Genomic DNA, 22,411 nt, shown 5'->3' with positions numbered 1-22,411 from the left:
GCTGTGGAACTCATTTGATTTTCCATCTCGAGTAAAAAAATATTACATAAATGTTGTATCACAATTTTTTAAAATGCATTTGATGGAATTTAATTAAAATGAACATTAATTTTCTTGACAGAGGTCAAAATATAATGTGATAAAATAAAAAATAGATAGTACACAACATTTTGTACCGTCACTGACCACTAGGGGCAGTCGTCTGTCGAAGGCTTCTGCGCTCTAGCTCTAGTGCGCGCTCCAGACAGTGCAGTACGCGGACCCAGGAAGAGAAAAAAATGGTTGCTGATGTTGAGGAATGATGAAGAACCAACCCCACAACGAAGTGAATAAACTGGACCATTACTTGCATATTGAGTTGTCAAGCTGTAAGTAAACGTCTTCGGTATAGACACGTTCAAATACTTGATCATTTTATTTTACTGTCGTATATCCGATATACACTAGCAAACGTTTCACTCATTTTGCCCAGAAGGCTCCTCTTCATAATCAGCGTTAGTTAGCAAGGTAAATGCTATTCTTTAAATACCAAAGGGCTCGTTGACAGCAGCATTACTGCAGGCCAAAATGATGTGAATCAGTTTAGCTCCTCAGTGTTGTTCGACTTGTCATGATTTTCGTACACAAGCAGCTTGGTCAACTCTGCCCGTTAATTAGTCAGGTGCGCTTTCACGTTAGCTTGAAAACCAACATAGCCAAAGCAGTGATTTCAACACCACGATTTAACGCGGCCCTTCATGACTCTACACCAGAGGAATTAGTCACTTATATACATTGCACCATTTTGACATACACTGCATTCACCTAAACGGCATTATGCTTTTCTTTCCACAGAAACCGACCACCAAAGACCTACTACACACAAGCATGACTTGGAACTTTGGAGACAGTTGACCTCGAGCTCTTTGTGATTGCATTATGGCACACTAAATCCAGTCACTTCTAATGCTGCTGTGGACAAATGAACCCATTCCCAATGCTTTACAGCGACAGCCATTTCTAATAACTCAGTGAAGTAATTTTCCTACCTTTCCAAAGTGTGGTGAAGTGTACACCTCTGCCAAAATGTTCTCCGCTTTGAAGAAGCTGGTTGGTTCAGAGCCTGTCCCTCCAAAGGAGAAGGCCATCCCTGCAGGTCTGCAGTCCATGAACCAAAGCTTACAGAGGCGTTTCGCCAAGGGTGTCCAGTACAACAGTAAGTGCCACTCTCCTTTGCTGGTTTGTTATGAAGATGTGTGAGCCGCTTAATGATACTCAGGAGAACAACACAGGATATATGATATTCATTTTTTGTTTTGTTTACATCTCTCGCTCTCTTTCACTTCAAGCGTAGTTTAGTTTTATCCTACACACAAGTTATACATTAGATATTTTGATTGTCTTTTATGATAGGCAAGAGAACAACTCATACTCATATTCATCATCCTTTGTCCTCCCTCTGACTTCCAGTGAAGATTGTCATCCGCGGAGACAGGAACACTGGGAAGAGCACCTTGTGGCAAAGACTTCAGGGACAGAAATTTGTGGAGGAGTATATCCCAACTCAGGAGATCCAGGTCACCAGCATCCACTGGAGTTACAAAAGTAAGTCGACCTGATAATTTCACAGAGACATGGACCAGAGCCTTTTTGCAATGGGGTGTGTAACTTTTATTCAGATAGGACAGTGTCGAGGGGGTCTGCCCATTGGTCCGACAGCCCATTTGTCCGACACACAACAAGCCATACGGGAGCATCACACGGCTACTAGTGTTGGCTGGGCTACATATGGACACGTCTTTTCTGCCTTTACTGACGGCTAGGGTTAGGAATTGTTTTGGTTTGGGCATAGTTCTTTCTTTTCAGTAAACTTAAAAAGTGAATATTTACAAAATTATGACCCTAAATATTTGTATACTGACAGAACATGCCTTTACTGGCGGTTAGGGTTAGGAATTGTTAAGGTTTGGGCATAGTTTTGACGTGTGTGGTCGGACTGATGGGATGTCGGACTAATGGGCTGTCGGACTAATGGGCTGTCGGACCAATGGGATGTAACAGTGTCGAGAGAGAGAGATTGGAGAGGAAGTGTAGGGGAATGACCCAGGTCGGATTTAAACCTGGGTCTCCATGGCAGTGTGCCCTGTACGTATATGGTTTGGCATGTTAGCATGCTCTGCCACAGTACCCCCAGAAAGGAAAGAAAGATGTGTAGTTTTATGAAAACCATTGTCTTTATATGTACTACATTTAACTATTTGTGCAGAGGACCGATTTTGTTGACTTAGGGAAAGACGAAGACGAAGGACATGAAAGTCCTGCTTTATCATCATATTATGAGTCTGTTGGTGAATACTGAAGTTGTTATGTTTTGTTTCATTTTAATTTAATTTCTCGTTTGTTTGTGTAAATGCTTTTTTGTCCACATACAATTCATAACCATATTAGGCGAAAACCGAGGTAAATATTTACCATTTCCTTCCATAAAGTACCACAAAATCAATGATGGTGAAATTTGAAGTGTAGTTTGTAGATGTGATTGCTGTAGATTTTTCCTGGATGGAGAATATGAGATTACTTTTAGTTGCTTGTGAAATTAATCAAACAATAGTTGGACCTGCAAAATTGATCATTATAGTCCAATCAGACTTTGATAGTTCTGTGTTAGTGATTAGATTTGTGTGCTACATGAACTGATTAGTTGGTATTTCTTCATCCTGATTTTTTAAAATGTGTTGAAATATCATTGATTTTTTGAATTATAGTCATCTCAGTAGATCCCTTTTTGTTTACAATAGAATAGAAGAATATCTATAATCATTAAGCTTACATCTCCTGTAGAAAACAATACAGGTAAGCGTACCCATTAAGCCCATGTACCCTTTAAGCCCACTTTCAACTTTGAGGCCAATTTAAAGAAAGGGAAAAGGTGAATTTTGTTGTTCATCACCCTATCCAATTAAAGGGTTTAGTAACTGACAAAATGTTTTTTATTGCAAACAAATCACATTTTTATCGTCGAGTTATTCCCGTCCAAGTGAATCCAGTCTCAGGACTACTGACAAGAAGTTGCCTCAAAACTTTGCTGTTTTGGGACATGTCAGAAATCATAGAATATCAGCTAGTTTAAGTCAAATGTTTTGAAAATACTTTCATATTTAGTAAACTAAGAGGTAAATGTAATGATTTTTATATATATACATGCAGTGTTTTACTAAATTATAGCATTTCCCTTCAAATGGAAAGATGTGTTTTATGAGCGAGCACACGCCGATATTTTCTTGATACAACCACACACCATCTTTATCTTACTCTACCGTAAGACTTAAGGTGGTTAGGTATGAATTCTAAGCATATTCCAGTTTGTTTGGCATTGGTCTTTAAAGAAATGCATCATGAAATGTTTTGTGGAGTTGATTATTTCCATAAAATAGCTTTTTGTATAGGCGGGCTTAATGGGTACTAGGTGGGCTTAAATGGTACACCCCATTGAAATGCATGCAAGTTTGCATGCATGCTTATGAAAAATGCCTTTGAGGGACATAAAAAGTGCTGTACAATCCCAAGTTGTTGGTTTAAAAGGCGTAATGTAATGAACTAACAATAATCAATAAGAAAAAAATACATTTCTCTGTTTAGATGAAGAATTTTATGAAGTATATGAAGTAAAAGATGCCGTAATATTTAATTAGGTTTTATGCACTATTTTTGAGCAAATCTTACATTTTTGGTCTGAAACCATTTATGCCATGTAGGCTCCACTGTTTAAACTCAATTCACACACCTCACCAGGTATTTTGATAGAGAAATAACTATATGAGCTTATTTGGAACACAAGTGGGCTTAAATGGTACCAATGGTACCATTTAAGCCCATTCAGACTTTTCACTTTTCTCGTAAAAAATCTTCATATTGTACTTTGAAATATCCATCAACTCAGTGACAAACATTGAGAAGAGAGGTAAATCTTACTATTTAACAAAATATTTCACACAAAAAATATGTGAAGATGATTGAAAAATAAAGAATTTTAGATTTTGGTGGGCTTAATGGGTACGCTTACCTTCCTTTTCCACGTCACTTGTATTGAATTGAGAATAATTTTGTAGTGGTTGTTGGTTAGATTCAGGATCAAGACATGTCTTCAACAAAGGGGCAAGGGGGGGACATCATTAAGTGTTTTACTGTGGTGCTGGTTACACGTTTTGGATATGCATGCAGTTTTGTTTATCCATTTGCATATAATCACGGCATGTGGATAAAAAAAAAAAAATGTTTAACCCCCTAAATGGGATGTTTTTAAAACCAGAGTTTTGAAATGTGCCTTCTAAAACTCTGTTTACGTGCAAGTAAACGAGAAGCGAAAAAGGATGTGTTTTCAGAAATATCTATGCATGTGTAAACGGCTTCTGTGATCAAATACCATAGCCTTACGAACACATGTGACCATACAATTAGGCCTAGTGCTCAGAGGAATCCATGGAATTCCATGCTCTTTGGAAGGGGATTAATCTGGAGCTTTGATGGCCACCACAGCACCATAACACTTCCTTCTCTCTTTTCATCTCTCTAATTCTCCGTCCTGTAGCAACGGATGATGTGGTGAAGGTGGAAGTGTGGGATGTAGTGGACAAAGGTGAGTGTGTGAACTGAAGTTTTTTTTTTAATTGTGTTTTCGTTTTGGCTGTGCCATAACAGGCACATGTCAAAGACTCACTGAAACCATTAGAGGAATTGTGTCTTCACTTTGTGATTGTGAAAGGTCTATTGTGCCTTGTATGTATACATTTACTACTGTCTAAAGATGCTGTGTGAACAAAAACAGCCTGAAATGTTAATGATGGCGTCTTTTCCTCCTCCATCCTCTTTTGCCCAAACACATTTTTTTTTCAAGGCCAAAAATACCCTCTTCCGGAAGGTGTAGGTGAGCCCAACTACAGTAGCTTGTAGAGGTTTGACAAGTAACTGTGAGCTAGCTGTGTGCTGTGGGTGTGTGTTTCCCCTGTTATGTCTGACCCCCTTATTCCCTGGCTGGAAACTGAGTTACTGCTTTGTTATGAAAAAAAAGAGTGGCACAGCTAATACAATGCGCTTGGTTTTGTTTGTTTTGTTTTGCAATCTCTGTAACTCCATTTAGGTGTCCACACAATGGTTGTGGAGGTACACTATATCCAACATTTCTGTGGAATATGGACCACATTTTGGAGTGCTTGATTTTCTATTAATAGTTACGGACAATCTTGGATGTTCTACTTCGGAGCAGCCATATATTTTCTATGGTTATGATATTCAGTTACACACTGGAATGGCTTTGACTTTACAGTACCATCTTAATACAATAGCATCACTTCTTTTTTGTTATGCATTTTAAAGCAATACATGGAATGTTGCCCACTAATTGCATCAAAGAATGCCTCATTTTAACCAGCTTCGCCATTACCAACTAAAAGGCATAACTATTTTGCTGTCCATTGCAAGTATGGGCAGAAAAATATATTCTGTATGTGTATGCTTTTATGGTGTGTTGCTCCCACTTGAGTTATATACAGGTTTTGTTATTCTTGCTTTTCCCCGTGCTTTAGCCACCAAACCGCTATTTTCCTAAACCTGTTGGAATTGCTTTCGTCTGTGTGACCCCTGCATAACTCATTTTCATTTTTTGTGTTTTCATTCATTGTCCAAGGAAAAGGGAAAAAGAAAGGTGACAACCTCAAGTTGGAAAATGAACCACAAGAGGCAAGTATCAACTAATAGACTCATTCAGTGACCTGCAATTTTCAAGCTTAAAGGGGCACAATTCAGGATTACATACAGTAGTTTGCGCGGTGCCCATGCCCATGATGCCTGTCTCAAAATCTACACCGTCATGAAAAAATGCTGTTTAACTAAGCTCGCTGTGAGAATGTTTTCATCACAGAATGGCAGTAGTTGATAGAACAAATGTGAATATGTATCTGGTGGTATGTAAAGCAATATTTTCGTATGACAAGTGTTTCCCACGACACTCAACCGGGTCGCTCTGTCAAAAGTTAAATTTGGGGTTCTCTGACATTGGACCGTGAAAGTGTTCGCAAGAGTCATCGTTCACTTACTATTGACTCAAATAAGCACCAGCTGACTCGGGACAGTGATTAATTAACCTTTTAATCCTGCATAGTGCCGCTTTAATACTTTGTATCAACTGATGACTATCAAGTTTGATATGTCTCAACCATGAGATTGCTTATGAATGGGTATTTGTCTTCTCTGTTTCTGAAGCAATCAGACAATGAAGTGGCATTGGATGCAGAATTTCTGGATGTTTACAAGAACTGCAACGGTGTGATCATGATGTTTGACATCACCAAACAATGGTAATAGACAGTCTATGTCAATGCATTAAGATAAGCAGGGTTAATGCACTGCATGATCAGCATCACACAACACAATGTTAATACAAATGTATTGTATAAATGTAATGTATTGCACTCTGGCAAGGGTGTTGCCTTCATGTTGCCAAGATGAGTAAACAGATATATTTGTACATGTTTTACAGGACATACAGTTACATCTTGCGCGAGCTGCCAAAGGTTCCTAACCATGTACCTGTATGCGTCCTGGGCAACCATCGGGACATGGAAGAGCACCGCGTCATCCTACCCGAAGACATTCGGGATTTCATAGCGGGTCTCGACAGGTCAGCCCAGATGGAGGGAGATGCTTATACAGCTCCAGGCCTTTTTATTAGAATACCATGAAAAAGTTGATTTATTTCCATAATTCCATCAATAATGTTAAACTGTCATGGATTGTAGATTCATGGCCCAGTTTTTTAACTATTCCAATCATTATTTTTTTTCTTTTTATATACGTTGGCCTTCCAGCTCAAAAAACCCATGAATTGGGGAATTCGCATTATTAGAATATTGTTATAAAATCACATTTTTCTTCATCAAAATTCGGGTCACATTAAATCAGTTGAAATTTGGTACTTTCTACATAACATGCAATGGTCAATACTTGGTTAGGACATTCTCTGTCTTCATAATGGCCATGATGCGTTTAACATTGAAGTCAATGGCAAAAACAGTGCATGGGAGTTATGGAAGCCCAGATATCCTTGATGCTTTGCTGTCAGCTGTTCTTGTTTGTTGACCTGGTACCCCACACTTCACTCTTTAATATACCCTGTAGATATCCATGCCACGTTTTGGCGCTAACTCACCAGTTTAATTCTAAATAACCAGAAATGAAACCCCATTGAAAATGAATGGGGTTTAATTTCTGTTGAGTTAGAATTAAACTGGTGAGTTAACACCAAAATGTGGCATGGAAATCTTCGGGTATATTGAAGAGGGAAGTGTGGGGCACCAGGTCAACAAACAAGAACAGCTGACAGCAAAGCATCAAGGATATCTGGGCTTCCATAACTCCCATGCACTGTTTTTGCCATTGACTTCAATGTTAAACGCATCATGGCCATTATGAAGACAGAGAATGTCCTAACCAAGTATTGACCATTGCATGTTATGTAGAAAGTACCAAATTTCAACTGATTTAATGTGACCCGAATTTTGATGAAGAAAAATGTGATTTTATAACAATATTCTAATAATGCGAATTCCCCAATTCATGGTTTTTTTGAGCTGGAAGGCCAACGTATATAAAAAGAAAAAAAAATAATGATTGGAATAGTTAAAAAACTGGGCCATGAATCTACAATCCATGACAGTTTAACATTATTGATGGAATTATGGAAATAAATCAACTTTTTCATGGTATTCTAATAAAAAGGCCTGGAGCTGTATCTGTATTTGCCTAAAACACAAAGAGTGTAAAAGGAACTTGTGTCATACTGTACATGTGTAGTGGCAGCTATGGCCTAATGGTTAGGGATGTGGTCCCAAGATTGGGGGTTCGAATCCCACCCTTATTTCTCCCTACACCTCCATCCATGGCGGAAGTGGCCTTGAGCAAGACACTTTACTCCACATAGCTTCAGGCACTGTAACCTACAACTTATAATTAACTATAAGTTGCTTTGGATAAACGCGTCAACTAAGTCTAATTTAAAGTAATGTAATATAATAATGTATGGCCAGACACCATTTTTGTTGGCATTTTAGTCACTTTTTTTTGTCTTTTTCCACAAGCAGTCAATGTATGTGCACGTGACCCTCATCCTCATATGTTGAAAATAATTTAATTTTGCACATACGTGATTCTAAACTGGCGACGCCCTGAGAAATAAGTAAGGTGATGCCTATGGCACAGTACTTCCGGACTTCATCATTGCCAATGTATTATCTGGCGTGAAGGCCTTCTTCCCTTCACAATCTTTGCCTAAATGTAAAACTTGATCACCTCAACCCCAATGCAAGGTGCGAGTCAACTCAGCAAAGTTCTGCGTGTGTGCTCTTGTTCTTTCCCCAGACCACTTGGCTCGTCTTACATCCACTATGCCGAGTCCTCCATGAAAAACGGATTTGGCCTGAAATACTTGCACAGATTTTTCAACATTCCTTTCTTGCAACTCCAGGTAGGTCCTAAATGTGCTCTTTAATTACGTTATAAAACTGTCACCCATGTATTTATTCAATCACTTGTTTTATTTAATGTGGTTTACCACCTATTGAAATTTTGAATGAGCATGCCCTCTTTTGTTGTTTTGACAGCTCCAACCATAATCTTAATTTTAGTGATATGTTAAACGGATGGCATATTATTTAAACTACTGCTTTTTTAACCTTTAGTCAGTGTTTGGTCTAACATGGCCACTTGAGCGCTGTCATAAAAGACGCGCAGGCCCTCAGGTTCCCTGCATTATTGATCAACCTGTTGTGGAAAACGGCTCCAGCTACCAGGTGGATTGTCTTGCAATAAGTCTGCAAGCAGTCAAAACACACCACCATGTAAGGCAGTGCAATGTGTGTGCTGTTCAGAGCTACGTATTGTGGAGATTAAACCAGCGGGTAGAATCAGCCGAGTTTATCAGTACCCTCTCTGCTTCAGTGACTGTTGCTGCTGGTTATTTAATATGCTAGTCTGGCTCCTCTGCCTTGTATTGAAAGTGGTAGACTGAGGCAGCAGTGCGGGGGCGAGCAGAGAGCGATTGAGCAGAGTAACTCTTACAATCTCTGGATTGAGCTAATGAGCGAGTCAGTCAGTCAGTGAGTGAATGTGTGTGGGTGTGTGTGTGTGTGTGTGTGTGAGAGAGTGTGAATGAGCGACTACCCCTTAGGCACAGTCACTGGATTGTTCTTACGGTGGCTACTGCTGCTCTCTCTGTCTCTCTCTCTCTCTCTCTCTCTCTCTCTCTCTCTCTCTCTCTCTCTCTCTCTCTCTCTCTCTCTCTCGTGTGCAGAGGGAGACTCTGTTGCGGCAGCTGGAGACCAATCAGCTGGACATCGACGCCACGCTGGAGGAGCTGTGCGTGCAGCAGGAGACGGAGGACCAGAACTACGAGATGTAAATCCACCTTTTACACCTTCTCTTCTGTTCTGCCTCTTTTCTCGCTTCCCTCCGCGTACAGTTATCAGATATGAATTTGTTACAGTTTAAATGGGGCAACTCGTTAATCTGCCTTGACAGGGACACTTTTTTATTATTGTTAATAATATTGTTATAGTTGTGTTCACAAATAGAACAACTGCTCAATCGGAGGATATGCCTTGATGCGGAATGGAAGTGTCTTGCGCAAATTTTGAATCGGATTGGAATGGGGGGTGTCCGCAATGTCATGCCATCATGTTTACATTTGCTTAGATAATCTCTGGCAGGGTTCTATGATGTGTCAACACTACATGACATGAAAGCACTGCCTTCAGACCAGACAATCGTATTTGGTTGATTCTGATCGGAAAAACAAACTGCCCATATAAGTGTAGAATAGCCAATACCATGTTGTCAACGTTGGGATGCTTTGTTTACAAACATGTTGATGTTGTTTTTGTGTTGCATTTTTTAAGTTTCCTGGAGATGATGGACTCCCGGGGGAAAGGCTACAGCTCACCCGGCCGGACCAATGGCCAGAGTCCTTCCTCGGGCTCTCAGTCCCCCGTCGTCCCCACGAGCAGGGACTCCCCAGACAGCTCCAGCCCCGGCACCCCTCTGCCTCCACAGGGAACAACACCACAGTCCCCTCCCACCTTCTCTCCATCCTCCCTGCCTGATGTCTCCAGGGCTGGGCCGTCGCCTACTCCGATGGACGTCCAGACTCCAGAACCTCCGGTGCCCTCCACCTCCCCTGCTCCTGCTCCAGCAACCCCTGCCACTGCGGACCCCCCTCCCCAGAGGCGCGGCTTCATATCGCGGCTGTTCGGCTCAGCCCCTGCCCCGGAACTGGAACATCCAGCTGTCCAACCAGGTGGGCTACCAAGCAGATGGCTACCAAATGGCTGCTATGAACACGGTGACGAACAGTGTGAATACTGTGACAGCAATGCGTTCATGTGGTTTCATGTTATACTTTCTTTACCTTTTCGACCATGACATTAACAGAGATTTCTGGCCAATTTCAACATGCAGTTGTGTTGTATTGCAGTACCTGAGAATGCAATATTTTTTAGTCAGCTCTTTCCAAGACCCTGATCAGCTAAAGGGGGTATTATGGTATATATTGTTTACGCATTGTTTGAAACATCTTAATATGCAATACATTTCCCTCTAAGTGTAAGTCCACAAGGTAGTCTTGTGTGTGTCCAGTCTACTGGGTAGATTTCTCACTGTGTGTCTCACTGAACTGCTGAGTAAAATCGTGTTTACTCTGCTCGAGTGGAAAAGGGAGGGAGAGGATTTAGTTCTCAGACTCCGAAAACTTCAAAGCACTAACAGCAGTCTTTTCACGGTCTGCTTAGCAGCACGGCACAACTCTCAGACAAGAGAGAGAGAAGGAGATGGAGAGAGAAAGAGAGAGAGAGAGGTAGAGGTAGAGAGTGTGAGTGTGAGTGAATGAAGGGGATAAGCTACTTGTAGTTCAGCGTCAGATGTTCACAGTAGTAGATGGTCTCCTTGCTTTGCCTCCAAGAAGCACTGTCAGCAGACTTCCAATCAATGGAGTCTTTTGTAGCCCCAGTGCCTTAAAAGGGCTCTGGTGTCAAACCGCCCTGAGTAACTGGTTGGATCCTCTTTATAGTCTGCAGTACTTTTCGTCAAGTGTGTGCAAGTCCGAGCAGTGTCTGGAAAGCTTCATTCTTACTTTTTGCTCTGACAAGGAATATGCGATTTCTAAAGTTTCAGTTGTGTTTTCACTTTGTCTTATTTATGGCATAATGGTTTGAATAGAATATTGAATATCTTTTTATTTGTCATTGTAACAATTACAACAACATTGAGCATTCCTTGTTCATTGAAGCAATACATAATTGAAATAAATGGTTAGAAAAGTACTGAAAAACACACACAACCCATTCACAGACCCAGATACAGTCATAGGAAAAAGTTTGTACACCGTTTGAAATTACTTACACTTCTGTCAAAATTGGTCATAAAACATGGTCTGATCTTCCCGGAAATCACAAGAAGGAACAATCAGAGTCTGCTTTAACTAATTCCACCCAATATTTACATGTTATCATATTTTTGTTTGCCATAAAGATGTAAACATTCACAGGACAGCAAGGCATAAGTAAGTACACCCTTGCATTCAATAGGTGTTAACCCTCAGTTAGTCGCAATAACCTGAACCAGACGTGTCCTGTAGTTGCAGGTCAGATTAACAAAACAATCTGGATGTATCTTGTCTCCCTCTTCTTTAAAAAACTGCCCCTCTTCAGCAAGGCTTCTGGGATGTTTGGAGTGAACAGCTTTCTTGACTTCATGCCATATCATCTCAATTGTTTTTTATCAGGGCTTTGAGTGGGCTATTCCAGAATGTGTTTTTCATGAAGCCATTCTAAAGTCTATTTGCTTCTAAAATATGGGTTGTTGTCCCATTTCAGCACCCATTCTCTTGTGTGCTTCAACTGTGTGACAGATTACCTCACGTTTTGTCTGTAAAATATCTCAATAAACTTCTGAGTTTATTGTTCCCTTATAATAGCAAACTGACAAGGGCCTGAGGTACCAAGGTAGCCGCATATAATTGTGCTCCCGCCACCATGACCGAAATGACAGAAATATTGAGCAATAAAATACATGTGTAATGGATAATGTGCAGAATATTTGTCTTTGAATGTGAAATCGATGCTACAGTTGGACTGTGACATGCTGATATGAGATGTTGCATTGGTTGTCGCCAGAGCCGCCTACACCTCAATTATATTTGAACGTTTTTCCGTTATTTTCATTGACTTACTTCCTGTAAAATAGTACGCACGCTGCTGACACGAAATATCTTGATTTGAATGTTAAATAACTGTGAGACTCCTCGTAACTCTGAACGACCATAACGGTGTGAGCAACAACAACAAAAACTTGTGTTTAATGGACAGTGTGGGGGATACTCATCTACTGCTTCATATATGAAATTAAAGCTGTTGTGTGACTGACGTGCATATATGAAGTTGCGATGCTGTGTGGTTGCTGTCCTCAGAGTCCCCTGGCCCAGTGTGTCCCGATAAGGTGCAGAGTGTGGATGACTTTGTCCCTGATGGGGGCCTGGACAAGAGCTTCCTGGAGGAGAGCATCCCCAAGGCCAGCACGGGGCCCCCTCCCGCAGCCGCAGCCACGGCCCCAGGGGACAGCGACAGGTACTGTATGGAGGATGGAGCACTGCACCCTAGGGCTGCACAATATATCGAAAATATAAAGAGTGATCAAAAATGACTCAATTTTATCGCGGATAAGTAAAACATTTCTGTGCAGTCCAATCACTTGTTGAATGTCAACAAATGCACAACAGGCCCATCATGACCAAAGCCAAACAGAAAGACAAATTAGTGGCAAGAAAAACAATCAGCTATATTTGTAAATATCGTTTAAATAATGTTATCGTGATATTGCATGCTGTTGTCGAGTATCGATTTTCTTTCTGATATCGTGCAGCCCTACTGCACACTCCATTGTGCTTTCACCTTAAGTTACAGAGGTCAGATTGTGGACAACCTGAGTGAAACCAAACATAGTTAGCAGAGTAAGATCAATCAAGCCCGTACTTCTCCGGGATCCAGTTGACTTTAGGTGAGCTCTTTAGGAGACCTTTAGGAGACTTTTAGGTTGAGAATAAATCCCTTAGAGCTGTAGATGGTGGTAGCGCACATCTTATGCAAGGCGACATCAAACAACAGAAAGAGAAGAAGAAGGAGGAGGACCCCCCCCCTTATGAGACCAAAGTTGGGCACACTCCTTTGCGTTGGTTAGGTGGGGTTTGGGGTATCTCACTCTAATAGAGGATGTTAGGTGAAACGCTGAGGATCTGCCAACTGGCGTAGTTGTTATTGATGATGATTATGATCTGCTTCAATTTCTCAAGATGACTAACACAAGACCACGCAAATATCGTTTAATACAAGTTTTTTTTATTATGTTAATTATTATTTAAGCAACGCTGTATGTAGAGACTGGAGATGTAGAGTATGTAGAGATTGTAATGTTTTGGACTCCTTATGTTATGCTCATGTAATGGTATGCTAATGTGTGTGCTTGTGGTTTCTACTTAAAAACAGCTGGTATTCAGTTAATTGTATTTGAGTACATGGCTGTGTATATTCCAGTCGTCCAGGTTGCCTCAATATCGGATACTGTTGACAATAGAAAGAAAACTATGTAAATGCATCAGGCATATTTTCCTTCTTCCGTCCAAACGTGATGCCAAACATTGAATACTTTAAAGGATAACTCCAGCCAATTTCAACATGCAGTTGTAATGCTGGACTTGTCAGTACCTGAGATTTTTTTTTCTTCAGCCTTTTCCGAGATCCTGTTCATTGTAATGGGAGCAGTAGTTTGTTTACATTTCATTTTTTTTTCAATTCCCAAAAACATTCAAAAGGTTTTGAAACATCAGCAGACAACTGATGTTCCCAATACCTTTTGGGAAAATATTTGGAGTAGACCTATGTTGAGAAAGATTTCAATGTAAACAAAATCTGCCCCCATAAGAACAGCTCAGATCTCCAAAAAATGCAGCGTCACCGGGTACTGACAAGTCAAGAGTAGCGTGAGTAATAGCATATTGAAATTGACTGAACTGCTCCTTTTAAGGTGAACTGCGTATAAATGCATTGTTTTTTTTTCTCCCTTTGTCCCCTGTACTACAAAAGTGACGGCGACGGTGGCAACCCGATGGTGGCCGGCTTTCAGGATGACCTGGACCTTGATGACCAGGAGGACGAGCCCCTGCCACCCCCCGCCGCCTCTGGTCCCAGCAAAGACCTCACGCTCTCCAGTGACGAGGAGGAGCAGCAGCAGAAGCAGCAGCCACAGCAGATCATTGTGGCACAGGACGAGGACCTGGAATCGAATCCCCCAAACCCCATGTAAGCACCACGCACCTGACCCGAGTCCCGACCACACCAATGCTCTGTCAGAATCTTGTCCATTGGCCCCTCTTATAATGATGTGGCCTCACTGGTCAAAAAAAGGTACTGCAACTATGCTGCTCATTGAAACTGGGTTGCCTATTGCCAAATTTGATCTTTTCATGAAAGTTTACTAAGTAATAAACAAGTCCATTGGCCCCTGTTATAATGATGTAGCCTCACCTTGCATATAGTGGATGTTATTGTTTCACAGATGCCATTCAGCGTGTGCATTAATAATAAAAAAAAAACACTGTATGTAGTGTTGAATTGTCTGATGGTGTTTTCTCTTATGCTCAAAATAAAATATGAATTAGAAGAAAAAAAACTCTACAAGGTAGGGCCTCTTTTTGAAAAACAGAGATTAGCATTTCGGCCAGCACACTCACAATTTATTGAACAAGAGCGAAGCCTGCTCCCAGCTGTAAAAATCCCCTTTTGAAATCTGAAATCTATAAACCAATCCGGCTTATGGTTGTGTGTGTCTAAATGAAGTCTTCTGCCTCTCCTTCCCTTAATAGAGAGGACTTCAGCTTGCTGAGTGTGGAGAGTCAGAGCAGCTCCAAAGCGCCAGAGGATGACGACCCTCCTGACAGCGTTGCAACTGAGCAGATAGCGGTGGAGAGTCCAATCCCTGGCAGCGTTGCAACAGAGCAGATAGCGGTGGAGAGTCCGATCCCAGTGCCAGCGCCTCCTCCTTTAGTAGCCTCGGTGCCGACACAGCCAGACAAGCAGAGCAGCAGCAGCACCATCACTACCACCACCACCACCACCACCACCAGCAGCAGCCTCAGGAAGAGGGAGGAGGAGAGGGAGCGTGCAAGGGCCCTGGCAGAGTCCTCCGACTCGGATGGGGATGCCCCCGTGGCTAAGCAGATGCTGTCCTTCGTCATGGACGACCCCGACTTTGAGAGCGAGGAGTCGGACACACAGAAGGCGGCGAAGGTGAGGCTGAGACCCTGATTATCATCGACTTTCAAATCGCTTCGAGACTTGGTCTGACCTAGAGCATAACAATTAATGTTTCTCCAACGGCATGGGTGACCCACCTCCCTTGGTTTTCTACTAGTCGAGGCCAGAAAAGGCTGCGCCGAAGTTTAAACCAATTCCCTAGTCCCAATAGAATGTCTCCAGAGATATTATAGAGAGAGATAAGTCTTTCTAGTTAATTTCCGGTATCCATGTGGTGTCGGGTGAACGCCCCTTTAGGAGACCTTCGGTTTGGAGACCTTCGGAGTCTTGAGGTTGAGAATAAATGGAGTCCCCTTAGCGCTGTAGATGGCGGTAGCACACTTCTTGTGCAAATGCCTCAAAAAGAGAAGAAGAAGGAGGGGACAACGCCCCCTCAGGAGACCCAACTTGAGCACACTCTTTTGCATTGGGTGGGCGGGGTTTGAATCCTCTTTATTAATCTAACCTCTTTGACGTCTCTGCTTAAACCGACGTTACTGCTTTGAACACTCCTCTACCCACGGCCGTTGGAGCTGCTCAAAGTTGATTGTCTCCCGACGTAGTGGGTGGAGTTCACAAGTTTTCTGGTGCTCAGAAAGCTCTTTCATTGCTCTTGACCGGACTATTAGGCGTTGCGTCACTAGGAGGGTACGGCCTGGCTAGGGCTGAGATGGCATGGTTGGGCATGGTGGCGTAGACTGCTCTGATAACATTTGGGTTGTGCATGGAAGTCCACGTAGCAATCTGGACCCTGTTTCCCGGCTGCATCCTAACCACTTAGCAATTTAGTCGGTTGGCAGTGGGAAATTGCATTGCAACAAACCAAGTTCCTAACGTTGTTAGCAATGACCTTGTCATGAAACGCACCCCTGCAATCTTGCTTGCAATTTTGCTTGGTCATTATAAAAACAAGGCTAATATCATTTCAGCCTTAAAACCTGTCCCAATGTTAGTTAGTCCGTTGTTAGTATTGTGCTGTTGGCAAGACATCTTGGCGTAAATTTGTAATCTTTATCTAAATAGGGTCCAAGTTTATGTTTACACATACAAGCACACATCATGACTTAAAATAAAGCAATCTTTGTTTACTAGGCCATGCCAGGTGGAGAGTTGAGTTGGTGGTCAGACCACTGACGCACTATGTAAAGTGTGTTTACAAAATGGCTCATCACTTGTCTATTTAACATTGCGTACACGGAATCTGACCTGACCAGCTCACAAGACTTGCTGTGGGCGAGCAGCATGCATATTAATGCAGGGTGTTGGATGGAAGGGTTAGGTTAGAGCTTTGGTTCTCGTCACGTTGACGTCCCTATGCATATTTAATTTGTAAACAAAAGGATTGCAATGTGGCCACAAAGCCAAGTTTCCCTTCTCTGTCTGTGTAGTAGTAACAGTCACAAAAAGACATGAATGTCCTTCAACAGAAGTCACCTGCTTTCCTTGTGGTTCATTCTTGCTCAACAGAGTTGGCGCCATTTAAGGTTGTCAAGTCAAGTCAAGTCAAGTCAAAGTTTATTTGTAATGCACTTTTAACACAACACAAGCAGCTGACCAAAGTGCTAACAGAAGGGCCTAAGTAAAAAAAATAAGACTTGAAACAACATAAAGCAACAATTGACAAAAGACGTGGAGACATCCATAAAACACACAAAAACACAGGCATTAGTGCATACGATATGACAGAAAAATATACTGAAGTCAGTATCAATAAGAACACAAAGACCTATAGGCCTATAAATGAATGAACATCACACAAGAGTGTCAATAAATAAGAGGGTTAAAAACAAAAGAAGGTGGGTTAAAACAATAAATAAATAAATAAACAAATCAGTAAGTCAATAGGGCCCAGATGGGAAGTAAAAATTTGGGCATAAAAATGGGTCTTAAGATCTGTTTTAAAAACAGCTAAGGAGGGTTGTGTTCATTTGGGGCCATCTCTCAGTCTAGTACCAGTTAGGGGTGTGCAAAATAATCGTCATATCGATGCATCGCGATACTTACTCTCACGATACAATGCATCGATTCATGACAAGGTATCGTGATACTTATTTTCTCAATATACTGCATGGATTCATGACAATTGATTATTTGATAACAATAAAATTCAATTTGCCACGGGTTATTTTGTTCAGTAGAGAATAGGTAATATTTCTGTTGTGATGTAAGCTCTCTCCCAGATGATAGAATGCTTTTAGAATGAACTGACTTAAGAAAGCTACACAGCAACTGACAAATAAGCTGTATTTTACACATTTACTGAAGTAAATATCGCAATGCATCACAGTAGTACATGAATCGCAATGCATCGTGATAGAATCGCATCGTGGCATGTGTATCGTGATGCGCATCGAATCGTGAACCCTTTGCCAATACCCACCCCTAGTACCAGTCTAGTAACTCCAGTCGTGTTCTCTGGCCTCCAGTATTATGCTTCAGTGTCTCCCCTCCTCGCATGGAGGAATGTGTAATGTTTCTTTGCTATCAAGCAGCTTAGTGGTGCATTTTTAACACTGTCACTGCTCACTATGCTAGCACCTTAGTTCGTTGCCATACATTTATCATTGGCAACCAACTAAGTTGTGAAGTGGTTAGCAGTGACAACTTTCAGGAAGCAGGGTCCAGAGCAGCTTTTTGGGGGTTTTCCCCATTCAGTATCCTGATTGAAAATGAAGATTCTGAATTGCATTTTTGTAAGACCTTGAATGAAAAGGTATTGCATGAGATGCCATTGATTATGTCGAGCCAGGCTAGAGGAAGACTGAAGAAGGGTTATTGAGATTTAGGCATTAGTTCAATATATTGTACAGAGGGGTCACAATACTGGGATACCGGTACTCATGTGTTGCATTACATATCATATTGTGACCTCTGTATACTCAATCATGTATGTATTGTATCGTGACTTGTGAGATAGTTGGCAATATCCAGTTCCTCTAATTGAGATGTACTTTTTGTCTACTTAACAGGATTCGTTTCCTGTGAGGAACGACCTGTCTGACCTCTCGGACGATGACATCCTTCCCGCCAAAATACCCGAGCCCATGAAACCCAATGTGGTGCCGTTTAAAAGCAAGAATGACAATGACCTCTTTGGTCTAGGATTCGAGGACGTCAAAGCCACCAAAGTCAAAGACATTAAGGAGAGCAGTGATGAGGAAGAGGGTAAGTCCTGTACTAGCCAACATTTGGGGGTGATCCAGATCACGATCTCTAGATCCAGGAATTCTTTAAAAGATTCTTCACCATTGCGGGATAGGGCAAATTTTGACATTCCCTTTTCTAACTCCACAAAAACAAAGCCGAAAGACTTGAAAAATTTAGAGTGTAACATAGTCAAAACAGCAAATCAAACAGCTTCCTTGGCGGAGGTTTGCACTCTCTGAGTGCATTTCTAGTTCTTTTTAAGTTACTGTCAGAATTTTACCTTGCCGTCATGTCTGATAGTTGGAATATGTGTTTCAGTGAAAGAAAGCAAGACCTCCACCAAAGAGAAGAAGAAAAAGAAGAAGAAGAGCAAAGAGGTAAATCACAGTCCTTTGCAAAAAGCATGCATTGATGTTAAGTGATCTTGAATGTTGGCACTGTAAAGAGTGGGAATTCCCATGCTGCCTAGTGCGCTTGTTCTAATCTTCTGGAAACTATGCCCAAAGAGTTATCATGGGTTTTGGAACCCAATCACAGACGAGGGGGGAGGACAAGAAGTTGGTTTACGGATCCGCCATGACGATGTCAGATGCAAAACCATCTCTCCGTCAAACTTAAGAAAGTGTGCTGAGTTGTTGAGATCATGCAGCGTTTGGCTTTGATTATCTATGGGCTCCAAACATTAATGATAGACATAATTGTGCCCAATGAACAGCCATGGAGAAATGTGAACCACACCTTCCCTACGAGAAAGTGCACTGATGGTTCCCAGACTACAAATCTCTAGTGACCTCAGTTGGGTGATAGCCAAGCCAGTACATTCCACATGCCCATCTCCCAATGAGAGAGTTTGAAACGCATGAAACTTGGCAACACATTTGCTGATAGGTGCACATTGTGGCTAATCAATTACAAGGAATCCATAGCTAAACATAACAAACTGATGCAATGGTTCAACTTGGTGACATGTGCCATGACATGTAATTTCAGGAGGAGGACAAAGCCAGCAAGAAGAAGCACAAGCACAAGAAGGAGAAGAAAGATGAGACGGGAGGAGCAACTGGGGACGACAAGGAGAAGGAGAAGGAGAAGGAGAAGAGGAAGAAGAAGTCACGCAGCACTAAAAGCGGAGGAGATTTGGACGACCTGGAGGCCTTTCTGGCTGGAGGAGAGGACGCTGGCAGGAGGGAGGAAGGGGATTACGAAGCACTATAGTGAGCACCTCCATTTTGCTGGAGAGCGGAGGTTTCCTCACATTTGGATCGGATCGCCAGTCCCAATGGTGTGGTGGGGGCACTCGTGTGGATGGAGGAGTTGCTGCCACCACCTTCATGGATGCTGGAAATTGGCACACAAATTGCTGGGTAACACGTGAAAAAAAGACTGGTGGAGTAGATTTCAAAGACACAAGATGGCAATCTACTCAATTGGCTGGAGGATTTTAGCATTTTTTTTGTCTGTGACAGGTAAAAGTTCTTATGAAGCCATTTTACCTTTTATTTGTCAATGGCAAGTTATTAAGGCATTTTACCATTTACTTTTCCATGACTTGTTTTTTTTTATACTTATGCCATGCTCATTTCCACTCCTGCACCACCCTGTCTGTTGCAGTGGAGGGCTGTATTATGCCACTGGATTGCCCTTGGCACAGCGAGGCTGATGCCCCCTGGGACAGTGTAGACTCACTGCAGTTTAGAGATGCCCATCTCTCATCTTGGGCACATGGTGCAATAAGGACAGGCACTACTGAGAAGAAACACTCCATTTAACTCTCACTCCACTAGCTTTTTCTAACAGGAAACAGCTATTTTTTGTGTACCGGTACATACCAAGAGACACCACTCCATTTTTATTTTGGCCCTGTTGCATGCAGGGCTGTAATGTTGCATGCCTTTTTTTAAGTTGCTATTGGAGAAAGTTGTTGTCGCTTATTTTATATATTTTGTTCTGTCCATGAGAATATTTTTGTGAGGCTAATATGCGACTAACAAGTGCACAATTTTTTTTTCTGACATAACTTGGTGATCTATACACTGTATTAAGTGTCAACTCCCTGCATGAATCTTTTTATGTTGATTTAACTTAACAATGCCATGCACATGAACTTTGATTCAGTGTTCGCTTCTTACAGTGTATTCACTTCATTTTTATCAATGCCTTAAAAATTATTGCAAAAAAGACAAAAAAAAGTGCATGTTCTGGCACCTGCCAGCTACTCAGTTTTAAGTGATCTTATTCTAATGTCTAGTATCATTATCATCATGTTAATGAATTGTGATTGTGTTTTAGCAGTGTTTAACAAGGCGCCTTACGGTCTTAAAGGTCTCCTGTGAAGCCAAGACTCTATTACTATCATGGAGGTTGACATTTCCTGCTATGTCGAGGTCTTGACTCTTAGATCGTCACTCTAAAGTCTACAAGGCATGTAGGCTTTGTAGGATAATGATGGCTGGCTACTGATATTATCTTCCAATTACTGGATTAAACATTTTAATAATGTCCATCAATTTCAAGAGACAAAATATAAAGAAATAATTGTTTTAATTTCTTAATTTATTTTGAGGAGTTCTGCCAATAGAGTTGGCCATCTACAATAGCTTTCAGTGAAAGATTTGTTGAAAGTCCAGGTTCAGGGTGTGTAAATACCATCACATCATTTTTTCTATTAAAAGACTGCAATTTTACTCCACAGTGTAGTGCATAAAGTAAATTATAAGAGAATGTTTCCATAAACATGCAAAATTCCAAGTACTTTTTAAGAGTAAATATTGTCAGGTACTCATCGTATTGGGTGGTTGTGCTTAGTCATCTCTTGCCAGGAGATTAGTCAAACCTTTCCGAATGTGAAAGGTGTCACTACAGGACTCGCTATACCTTCAGGTGAACTGATCTGTGAGTACAGTGGAAACTCATGTTAACATGAATGTTGGTATGAATGCGAAAAAAAGCAGCAGCACAGCTGACTCAGCTGGGTGAAGGTCTCAAGGATGTCCATCCTTGGTGGAGTCTTTACAAAGGACATGTTATATGTTCTCCTGTGATCAAACCATATCACCTGTGCCTGTCTGGCTGTGTCTGAAATCCTCAACTTTCTCTCAGCTTTATGTCTCTTTGCTTGTTTCTATTTTTTTTACGGTGATTTTTTTTGTCTTTGTGGGACTGTTATGTAGAGGTTCTGTTCCATGTAGCTGTTCTCCCAAATGTATCGACGCTGCATGCTTATTTATGGTGTCTGTCTGCTGTGTTGCCTACTCCTGCGTACTGTTCTGTGTTGACTGGCTAACAGAGGTGAGAGTCGCCTGCGTGAGAAACGCAAAACTGGCTTTAAAAAAACAGCCATCTGTACTGTATGTCTCGGGTCGTTGCAAGTGACCTCAACTCTTTTACACCAACAGATGGCAATATTCCCCCAACTGTTTTTTTTTTTTTTTTTTCAGTTCAAAGCAAAAAACAAGCTATGCATTGGACTGATTGGCAGTACACATTTATGTTCTTATTTTTTGTTTGTGTCTGAACTCCACTGACTGTCCAGTTGGACAAACGAATGCACTATCCTTCTCTTTGGTGCATGAGACTTCAATTCATGGCAGAGATTGGGGCAACTCCTTGGAAGTTAAGCCTGAATTCATGTTTATTCCATGACAACAACATTTGTTTTCCTTTTAAGAACATGTATGCACTTGTGAAATAAATGCCAGCACATTTTTTTTTTTACAGAGTTGTGTCCTTGTGATGAGTACAAACTTTCCATGAGCCTTCTGCCATAAAGCAAAGCTGTTGCAAAAAGTATTTGACCACAAAAAAATAAGAAGGTAAAAAGTCATGCATAGTGGATAGATACATATGCAGTGTATAATTCTACATATTAATCATTTCTTCAAGGTAGAGTGTGTAAT

At 41.4% G+C, this 22,411-nt stretch overlaps 1 protein-coding gene across 2 annotated transcripts; it reads left to right on the top strand.

The window, feature by feature from the left end:
- Window positions 1-244: 244 nt before the first annotated feature.
- rabl6b (RAB, member RAS oncogene family-like 6b) lies at window positions 245-22,229 on the top strand. 2 transcript variants are annotated; one of them, XM_063195189.1, is made up of 17 exons: window positions 245-368; window positions 835-1,195; window positions 1,450-1,584; window positions 4,568-4,615; window positions 4,874-4,903; window positions 5,663-5,715; window positions 6,238-6,332; window positions 6,515-6,655; window positions 8,392-8,497; window positions 9,323-9,426; window positions 9,927-10,324; window positions 12,491-12,647; window positions 14,160-14,375; window positions 14,939-15,362; window positions 18,338-18,533; window positions 18,834-18,892; window positions 19,506-22,229. In XM_063195189.1, the coding sequence occupies exons 2-17, from the start codon at window positions 1,066-1,068 to the stop codon at window positions 19,728-19,730; spliced, it is 2,517 nt and encodes an 838-aa protein (XP_063051259.1). In that variant the 5' UTR covers window positions 245-368; window positions 835-1,065; the 3' UTR covers window positions 19,731-22,229. The 2 variants fall into 2 exon arrangements, with proteins under 2 accessions (XP_063051259.1, XP_063051260.1); XM_063195190.1 differs by lacking the exon at window positions 4,874-4,903 and having other exon boundaries at window positions 262-368.
- The last annotated feature ends 182 nt before the right edge of the window (window positions 22,230-22,411 follow it).

This window comes from Engraulis encrasicolus, chromosome 3 (assembly GCF_034702125.1).
Source record: "Engraulis encrasicolus isolate BLACKSEA-1 chromosome 3, IST_EnEncr_1.0, whole genome shotgun sequence".
NCBI classification, from domain to species: Eukaryota; Metazoa; Chordata; class Actinopteri; order Clupeiformes; family Engraulidae; genus Engraulis; species Engraulis encrasicolus.
The sequence above is the reverse complement of the archived record's forward strand: the minus strand, read 5'-3'. Positions and strand labels throughout refer to the sequence as shown.